At 44.4% G+C, this 10,189-nt stretch overlaps 2 protein-coding genes across 2 annotated transcripts; one reads left to right on the top strand and one right to left on the bottom strand.

Annotated features, from left to right (window-relative positions):
- Nucleotides 1–2,126: 2,126 nt before the first annotated feature.
- Nucleotides 2,127–4,056, bottom strand: LOC115690951 (uncharacterized). The gene is made up of 3 exons (XM_056303019.1): nucleotides 3,975–4,056; nucleotides 2,391–2,860; nucleotides 2,127–2,198 (listed from the first exon to the last, which is right to left on the bottom strand). Exons 1-3 carry the CDS (start codon nucleotides 4,054–4,056, stop codon nucleotides 2,127–2,129), a joined length of 624 nt encoding a protein of 207 aa, XP_056158994.1.
- A 1,357-nt stretch (nucleotides 4,057–5,413) lies between these two features.
- LOC115690919 (uncharacterized) lies at nucleotides 5,414–8,510 on the top strand. The gene is made up of 4 exons (XM_030617418.2): nucleotides 5,414–5,763; nucleotides 5,844–5,932; nucleotides 6,075–7,235; nucleotides 7,413–8,510. The coding sequence occupies exons 1-4, from the start codon at nucleotides 5,568–5,570 to the stop codon at nucleotides 8,130–8,132; spliced, it is 2,166 nt and encodes a 721-aa protein (XP_030473278.2). The 5' UTR covers nucleotides 5,414–5,567; the 3' UTR covers nucleotides 8,133–8,510.
- The last annotated feature ends 1,679 nt before the right edge of the window (nucleotides 8,511–10,189 follow it).

Here is a 10,189-nt window from a genome sequence, read left to right on the forward strand (position 1 = left end):
ACTGAGTTGACGCTATACCTTACCCAAGAGAATTCAAAACTCATCACTTCATTGTTTCCACTGGCAAAGATGATCAATCGATTGTTGAATATGTTGGTCGATTTATTTCCCAATGTGGAGAGGCAGGAACAAATGTATTCTTGAGACTTAGGTTGTTCCTTTGGGAGAAATTACTAAAAAAGTCATAAACCTATTATACTTGTGTCAATTCAGTCCAAAATTTTTCAAATTGGCCAATTTAGTCCTAAACCTATAACAATTTACCAATTGGGTCATTCTGCCTAATTTTAATCGAAAATCGTTGATGTGGACATTGGTCATCATATGTGGCATAGTTGGCATTAATGTTAAAAAATTTTGTAATTTTAAATTTTTTTAAAATTTAAAATTTTATTTATTTATTTTCTTTTTCTCTTTGCATTTTTTTCATTGTGCTGGCGAGGGCCTTGCCAGAGGCCGACGACACATAAAAGAAGGAGAATAAAATAAACATTAAAAATAGAAAAAAAAATAGAAAAAATTGTTCATGTCAATGCTGTCTATACCACATAGAACAACGGTGTCCACGTCAATGATTTTCGGCCAACATTGGCCGGAAGAACTCAATTGGCAAATTGTTAAAATGTCCATGACTGAATTGGCACTAGTGCAAAAGGTTTATGGCTTTCTTGGTAATTTTTCCATTCCATTTGTTTTTATTAAAAATTGCATTTACTTGGAATACAAATTTATTTCCTAATTGATGTAAAGACAATTCCATTCTCAATTTTATAGAACGATACTTGAGGTATCAATTGCTAATTTGGCTAGAATCTATCGATATAATAATGAGTCAGTCGATTAGATTGTAGCTTAATTCAAGAGGGCTAGGAATAAATGCCTTACTTCACTCTTAGAGGAAGAATTCACAAATTTTGCTTTCAGTGGATTGAAATTCAATCTGAGAAAAATCTGAAAGCCAAAATTTTTCTAATTTATTCCAATTGGTAACAAGAGTGTCTAAGTATGAGTAACTACTTAAGGACAAAGATAAAGGGCCACATGAAGACTTCGCACAAAACATGCATTTCGTGGGAAAATATGAGCTTTATGATGATCTGGCCAAGATAAAATTCGGCAATGAAAAATTGATTTTGCCGGTGACGATGGAGCATGCAATGACTCTTGATTATCTAATTTAAAAGAATCGAATGATCGATTAATTATTTAATTCCTTTAAAAGGGGACATTTGTTTACACAAAAAAATGATCAACTTTTAGTTATTATTGTCATGTGATAGACATAGTCGATGAGAGCAGAATTTGATCATTTATGAATAGAATTATCGACAACTTAATGAATCGATAGCTCGAAGGAATCAATAAAAAGTGAAATCGATAATCTCGGATGCAATCGTTAAATAAGTAATCATCAATGCAGTGGAATAAAGCAACTGTCAAGATACTGGAGACGAAGAAACCATCAACAAACTAGAGTTGATGAAACCGTTAGGCTACGTTTGGTGGACCGGATAAAATTCCTGATAGGATAACTTTTATCCTATCCAGTGTTTGGAGTGACGCGAAATCCGGATATGACCGGATATAGCTCGGATATAGTCCGGATAAAAAAGTCCCACCTAGGGGGTGGGATAGACCCGGATAGGATATGTAAATATGGCAAAGAATTTTAAAAAAATAGAAAACTAAATTTCAAAATATATGCAAAATCTTCTGGTATCCCTAGGGGTGTCAATGGGTCGGGTCGGGTCGGGTTTTCATGATACTCGACCTAACCCAAATATTGGACATATGTGTTCGACCCGACCCGAGACAAGACCCGAACAAGATAAAGCTACACGATCGGGCCGGGTCATGTCGGGTCGGGTCGGGGCGGGTTTTGTGTTTCAAACAATGAATTCAGAGATAGAGATAGAGAGAAGGAGACGCCATTGTTGCGGATCCCGAATTCATCATCTTCCCAGCAGCACCCCGTGCATCACCGCCCCGGCCTCAGCGATTCAACAGTCGCCGCCGCCTTCTGCGCCCGCCGTCCCGGCATCGTTGCTGCCGCAGGCGTCGACTTCGTTGTCCTGGGCAAGGCCCCGCCAGATGCGGTTCTCCGACAACAGGGACTTCACTTGCTCTCAGAGGAGGCGATTCAATTGCCCCATCTTCGCGATCTCTTGATCTTTTTCCTTGATTTTTCTAGCTAGCCCCTGCGTCTGTAAAGAAGTCAAGAACAAAGTTGTCAGGGTTTTGCTTTTGGAAATCCCAGAACCAAGTCATAAACCCTAATCAGTCCATCAAAAACTTGTCGAAACAACATAAAATGACGACGACGACGACGAGGACGACAAGAAAAGGTAAATTTTGAAAAAGGAAAGGAGGAAAGAAGGGTCGTTACATACATGTTGGGAAATCAAAGGGTCGATCTCCGATTCATGCCCCCGAGACGGTGACTCCTTGGTCATCTTGCGAGGATCGTGAGTCGCCGAAAAGCGATCGCCGCTCAAGAGGTCGTCGCCGATGGCGTCTCTGGACCGCTTGTGGTGGCGGCTCCCAAGGACAGAGACGGCGGCGGCGGCGTTGTTGTCGCCAGTCGATGATTTCGCCGCGCAGAACTCGGTGATGATGCGGTATTTCCGGAGGTGGCGGCGCGATGGCCGCGAGATCTGGTTGGGCGGCGTGGTCTCTGGTAGAAGGATGAAATCCTCCGCCGCCTGGCTAGGGTAGAAACAGGTCGTCTCATTGGTGAGCTTGAGGATGCCGCGGCCGTCGATCTCGGCGACGCCGCTGAGGGTGATGTTGCCGGCGGCGGCGGCGCGGCGGAACCCGGGGAAGAAGAAGTCGGCGGCAGGGTCCTGGGAAGAGGAGGGATCTTAAGGGTTTTGGTTATTGTTTGGGTTGAGCTTGGGTACCCAAGCCCAATAGATCCAAACAATACCTAATTATTTTTATTGTTACCCAAACAAGTTGAGGCCCAACCCGACCCAATAAAAAAATTTCGTGTTCGGGTCGGGTCGGTTCGTGTTTCGGTTCGGGTATTGTGTTTGGTTTTGACACCCCTAGCTATCCTTGCAACTTTTGCCCTCTCTTCCCATCATCTCTCACTCTTCTTCTTCTTCGACTTGTTTATGCTCTGTTCACATTCACGACTCACCACCACACGAAGGCAAGAAAGCTTTGAAAAATCCCCGAAATTCACTCTGCTTCGCTCCGACTAGTAATTAAGCTTTTGATTTTGGTCTGGATTTTTTACGCCTACGAGTACGGGTCTCGATTGTATATATACACAATCCTTGCGCTCTATTGCATTGGCAACGATGGGTTGCGCTGAAACAGAGTATCACACAGTCAAGTTTGTTCAAGACTAACTTGACAATTCTGAGGGGTTGCCACCGTGTGTATGAGTGTTACCGAGGATAAGAACGCGAAACTACAACAGCGTCACAGCTTGGGAGAGAGGAGCTTCCTCCGGTAGTTAGCGAAACAGTGAACGCATGAAGAGTGGAGGAGGTACAAGGGTGATCAAGAGAGATATTTTGAGGATTTTAAAAGCTTTTTAAAAATTCAATCCAGGTTACACCAAACATATAATATGATTTTTTACAATGCAGAGGATATTAAAAGGATTTATAATCCTACTTTATCCTATCCTATTCCAATCCAAATCTGGACGATCAAACGCAGTCTTAGGTAATAAAGTCAATGTAATAATCGTTGTTACCGTTCGGTAACCGTTTGTAACATCTGTTTGTAATTATCGATTGGAGACTCTAAATAGTCACATCGTATTCTTCGAAGAGGCCCCACGCACAAACCAAGAAACATGTTATTTTTCAATTATTGCACCATCGCGTCGTCGATTAAATCCTGTCGTGTTTCTTAGCCGTAGTTTCTAGATCCACATCATTGATTCAGTTTCAACGTGTATCCTTGTTGTAATTCTCGGGTGCTTCGTTATCGGTTAAATTCCGGGGAAATTGTTGTACTTCCAGTTCCGTTTGAAGTGATGTTGTCGATTCCCTCATCCACCCGTGATCTTTCCTCTCCAGAATCGCCACATAACCTCATCTTCTCTAGTATAAATCTAAGAATGATTTTTGATGAAAGGTATTTCGTCGCATAGTCGAATTCCGGCTAAACAAATAGACTTGTAACCCAGACTTTGATGATTATATTTTTGGTGACCGAGCTTTAATTTTTTGGTGGAGTGAATAAAGAGGAGAGAGGAGAGGAGAGGGGCCATGTGCAATGTGCAGGAGGAGATGAAGGAGTGGGGGAGAGGAGGTAACCATGGTTAAGGATAAAGAGGGTTTACGTACATTAACGTCACAATTTGAACGGGGTCAGTTGCGTTGTGGATCCCCAGAAAACCACCTCTTATTTTAAACCCCCTGGGAATCACCAGCCCTCCACCACCGCCATCTCATCTCTATTGCTCTTTTTTATTCTTTTCTTTTCTTTGGCCCGAATATTTCTAATTTCAATTTGACAAAAACTGGGTCCATGATCCAAATCCATCAACGAGAGAAGCCGTAAGATCTAATATCAACGAGCTTATGAAATTTCTCCAGGGAAAAAAAAGAACTCCATAGCTCGGCAGGAGTGTTATTAATTTCTCCTAAATGATGCCGCGGTGTAATTTGCAAATTGACGCGACACATTCTTATTCGATTTCTTTAGTGTTGTACTGTTCGACCTAATAAACTGAATGGAAAAGAGTATCGTACTTAGCGACGAGTTAAGATGAATCTCGGGCATTATATTGTGTTAGGAAAAAGAAGAGCAAAGCAGCGTGTACGCTTTATTAGCAAATCGCTTGCTTTATTCAACCGGGTGCGTGGCCATATCGTCATCTTTTTTACCGATTCCAATTCCCAAAGTCAGATTGCAGGGGTCTCCACCGCTTCTGGGGTCTTGTTGCTCTGATAAAAAAAACGAAAACGAAAAAACACTTGGGAGTGAGTGAAGATATAAAAGGCAAAAATAAAAAAGAAAAAAAAAACGAATTTTTTTTTTTTATATAATAGGAAGAGACATGAAAAGGTTATATAGATGGACACAAGGGGGACGACACATGGCCTTGTTGTCGTCGCGTACTTAAAATTCCTGAAATCAAATGGGGGTTTGGCTTTGATTTGGAGCTTCACGGATCCGCATTTCTCGCATCCCTCGCACCCCCCAGGAAGGTATTCACCCCCCCAACCCCACCACACCCCCCCATCAAGGCCTTTGTAGCGTAGCATCCTCCTCCGCCCTCTCCTTTCCCTGTCGAGGAAACCTCCTCGGCTGAAACTCCTACGCACTCTCTGATTGGTCCGACTTCCTCAGTCCTGGAAGCTGTTTTTCCCTCCTCTCTTCTTTCGTTGGAAGGGAAGGAAAGAGCGGTGTTTTTTCCTCGAGTGGGCTCCTGTCCTTTTGGCCTCGGCTGAAACTCCTACGCGCTCTCTGATTGGTCCGACTTCCTCAGTCCTGGAAGCTTTCTTTCCTCCTCTCTTCTTTCGTTGGAAGGGAAGGAAAGAGGGGTGTTTTTTCCTCGAGTGGCTCCTGTCCTTTTGGCCTGGGTGTGGCTTTGATTAGTCATGGGGAAAGAGTGGTATTGGGGCGGCGGAAGATCCTCCAAGAGAGGAGGAGATCATAGGAAAGAGGAGACCTCTTCTGGGTGCATGTGTGCTGTCTTCCATTTCTTTGATTTTCATCAGTTCCAGTTTGCCATGAACCAGCAGCCTTCTTTCAAGTTCGGCTCTTCGCTCCCTGACGAACCCACCATTCCTAAGGGTAAACGTTCTCTCTCTCTCTCAAACTTGTCAAATTTGTTTTGCAACATTTTGGATAAATGTCACCTTGTATCATCTCAGGAACGGAAGCACCGAGGAACAGCTTGGAACTAGAGCAGCCTCGGTTAGAACCCAACCGGAAAGATGGTGAACTTTGTTTGGACATCCCAGTGAGTGTGCATGTTTATCGTCTCCCCACATTTTTTTCTTTGCTTTGAAAGTGAGTAATGATGACACTATGATGAGAAGTTGGGGGGGTAAAGACCTTAACGCTCGTTCTTTGGATTTCTTTTCTCTCTTTAAATCACGCAGATGGGCATCCAAATCAAAACCAGTGGAGACAGAAGGCAGAAGCAAGAAGGTCATTGCTGCGACTCTTCCTCTTCTTCCACTACTACACCTGAAGTCGTCAGGACTCCAACTCTTGTGGCCCGACTCATGGGGCTCGATCTTCTTCCAGACAGCTGCTCATCCTCCCCTAGAGTCTCTTCAACACTAGAGACACCCACCTCGATCCCCGGAAAGTGTCACCCACACACCGGCCGACCTCGAAAGCCGCGGCCGAGCGATCAAAAGAGCTGGTCGGAGAATTACTGTGGAGTTAATGCGGGGACTCGGTCTTTGCCAGAGACCCCGAGGATGTCCTCCGCCAGAAGATCGGTCGATGCAGATCGCCGTCTCTCTCTCCAAATCAGCAAGGAGAACTTAAATTCGAGCGAAGAATTGGAGTTCTCGCGCTTCACCACGTTGAGGAGGAAAGAATTCAAATGCGAGAATGAGAACAGGAGCCCGAGTTACTACGCGAGGCAGATTGTGAAGCAAGTGAAGGAAAGCGTCGGAAGGAAAGTTGGAATGGATATCACGAACATGGTCAGGAACAGCGAACAAGGAAGAGACTCAAATGTTGAAGCTGTGAAGAAGCATTTCAAGTCCAGGAAATCTTCCCGAATTGGTGTGAAAGCTGTGGAAGACAACTCGAGCCCAGGAAAGCAAGAACAATCAACAACATTTTCGCCTAGGCTCAGGCACCTGGAGATGAGGGACAAGAAAATTAGACCACCATCAAACGTGAAGGATCAAGTTTCTCAAGCTCCAATACCAGGTTCATCACCACCATCTCCAAGCAATGTCATTGATCTTCAGGTGCAACCCACAAAAGGTACCGTGAAGCTGAAGCCTCAAGCTCCTGAAGGGCAAGTCCTGAACCAGCGCAAGTCCACTGAGAAATGCAAAGCAGCGATGGAACGGTTCAAGAAGCCATCAAGAGCATCGACTCCGAGTATCATCAGGAACAAGCAAGAGGAACAATTTGTTCGCCCGACACAAGCTGCAGTGACATCATCGGCGAACGCTCCGGACAAGAAAAGGAAGAAAACTCCATACTCCGGCGACATGCATAGCATCGCCGTCCATACTCTTCTCCCAGTTAAGAAAGATCCTTCCCCTCCGGCTACTAAAATCCCCCAAAAACAGGTGCTTCACTTTTTACCCATTTCCATTTCCATTTTTTTTTTAATTTTTAAAGTGAACGTAAAGCTAGTTTTCTCTCCTTTTTTCTTCTTCTTTTTGAATTTCTGTTGGGTCATGCATTTTAATTGCGGTTACTGTTATAGTTTTTAGTTATCTAAACTTTTATGGGGGTCGTCGCAGGTGCATGGAGCTCACGCATCAAAGCAGAGCTCGCAGCTATCTGGTGGTTCGAGCCCGCAAGAAGCGACGCATGTGCTCAGTGCCCGAAAAGGTGAAGACGACAGGTCGAATGGTGGTGTTTCCTCCGCCACCGCCGAAACTGTAGCAGCCGAACTGCAGTACGTTACCCTAGTACTGAAACATTTAGGCATCGAAAGGCACACATCATTATTGTCCTCCATGAGATGGTTCTCCCCATCCCGCCCCCTCGACCCGTCAATTTTCGACCATCTCGAGCTCTTGTCCATTACGTCCCCGACAGATGGCGATGCCAGTGCACCGACGGAGATACTGAAGGGTCACTTAGAACCCAAGTGCAACAGAAAGCTCTTGTTTGGTCTCTTGGACGAAATCTTGGTACAAGTTTTGAAGCCTTGTCTGAATCTGAAGCCATGGGTCGGTACAGCTGAACACCACAGTCACCGTCATTATCATGGTCATGACAAAGGGTCGCAACTAATCGACAGGTTATGCACCAAACTCGAGAGCTTCCCGAGAGCAGACTGCCGAGTTCTTGAGGACATCGATGCCTTGATAGACAAAGATCTACCTCGCATGAAGCACCAGAGTTTGAGGGCGTTCGAGGAAGAAGGAGATGGGTTGGTAGCGGAAATCGAGCGGGACATACTGGACACGCTCGTCCAAGAAACGGCCTTGGCCATGGCCATGGCCATGGCATGAGGACATGTTATGTGGAGCGTGTGGAGCGTACGGACGGGGGGTGGAAGTTGTTCAAAACGTGACGAGACAGCCAACCCAGAAAGCATATGGGTCATTCACGTGATGAGATGCTCGATGTGGGTCAGATCATTTCATTAGGGATGTAGGGGGGGGGGGGGGGGGACTCCTTGAAAAGGGCTCGACCGATTTACACGTCGGACTTAGGTTTGGAGTTCAACCTCGCGGTCCCCCCGACCCGACAGGGTGCAGCCCCCGATTGGCTCAGACCCTTTTTGGGGCAGAGGAGTCCATTGCATTTGCCCTTTTGTATATTCTTCTTCGGAGGAGCCTTGTGATTAAAGAAAATATTAATAACAACGTTGGTGTATTTCTACTGTATATTCTGGGTCTGGTAGTGGTAGCGGTCCTATGTTGCAGCTGTGAGTGTGCCGTGGACTTGTCCCCCATGCATATGCATGGATTCAATTCAATTTCTTTGATAAATCAGCATTATGATAACGTCATGCGCGGATCGGATCAGAACATGCTTGATCTGGCCGGTTTTATTTTAACCCCGAGTTGAATTAGAACTTGGTACATCCCTTAGTAAAGAGCTGCAACTTGGTGCCTGGTGGGGGCTCTCGAAAATTGGTCATATCTAAGTTTCAGAGCTAGCCATATGCAAATTAGCATCCCAAAAGAAGGAATAATTAACATAAATTTAAGGACATCCAAGTAGTCGTCCTTGTTTAGTCCTGTTTCGAACACAGATTTCTCGGACTTACTGCTTGAGTCTCGAGAATTATGCAGATTGGAGGCGAACATACATCCCAATTTGGTCGCGGAAACACAAGGTACGGTCCGTCCATATATTACTCTACAACTCTTAACACTCCGTTGCCTAAGAGAACGGTCGGAGAGGAAACTGTAGCTCGGGCGAGATGGGCGGCCATCCGTACCTTCATCAATCGTGGTGGAGGGGCCTTCTGATGGTCCCCTGCTTGAGTACTGTTTATCTGATTGTAGTCTGTGGTGACAAGAAACTTCTTGGTAATTTCTATGTAAATCTTCACATGTGAACACTTTGAAAAAGAAATGTGATTTTCACGACATTTATTATAAGTCGCTAGACACTTAATTACCCAAAAGTTAGGACAAAACTTATGTTAAGTCATGACAAAAGCGACCGCACTACGACTAGCTGCCTATGACGTCCAAACGGTTTCTCCAGAAGGGACCGTATAAGCCTTTGAAGCAAGCACCCTTCTTATAGTATACGCGTTTGAAATGGGGTATGACCATAGGAAAAAGTTACCCCTATATGGTCTCTATTTATTAAATGAGGGGGATGAAGGTCAGCGAATGTGTAAAAAATCAAACCAAACTTTGAATTGTCGCCCTGGAAATAGAGAGGGACACTAGGTCATCCTTGCCAAAAAAGAAACGGAAAGAAATGATAATGGTGTGCTCTTATTTGTGATCCAATATGGTGGTAACATAAGTCGCTCAAATGAGACAATCGGTGTTTGTTTCTTCTGTCTAGTAGCTCAAGTTTTGGACGGAAGTTCTTAACATGCGACAAGAATCTCAACCATTCAATCAGTCATTTCCCATACAAGCCTAAAGAGTCCAGCCTCAAGATCCTTCTCCATCTAACAACTTAAAGTGTATTTGATCTCAAAGAATTGATAAAATTATCCAAAATAAAAATCCTCAACCTATTATATGGTGATCAATTTAGTCATAAAATTTTCAATTTGGCCAATTTAGTCATAAACAATTTGACAATTCTTCAATATAGATCTTCTAGCTAAGGTCGGATATTGTAAACGTGGCATGGCCGGCGATATAGCTCCACTCAAAATGACATCGTTTCGAGAAATTTTATAAAATTGTATTGTTGTTTTTTTTTCTTTTTTTCCTTTTCGTAACTGTTCATCTTCCTTGGGTTACCAACCATAGTGAGGGCCTATGAGCCCTCATCTAGATTTGACGGTGAGGGCTTTGACACCCTCGCTGCCGGCATCAGCGAGGGCTGACCCTCGCTTAGATTTGACAAGGGCTGCGGCGTCCTTGCT

The sequence above is a fragment of the Syzygium oleosum genome, unplaced genomic scaffold, assembly GCF_021117445.2.
Source record: "Syzygium oleosum isolate NSW1041296 unplaced genomic scaffold, Sole_v2.1 Sole_v2.25, whole genome shotgun sequence".
Lineage (NCBI taxonomy): Eukaryota > Viridiplantae > Streptophyta > Magnoliopsida > Myrtales > Myrtaceae > Syzygium > Syzygium oleosum.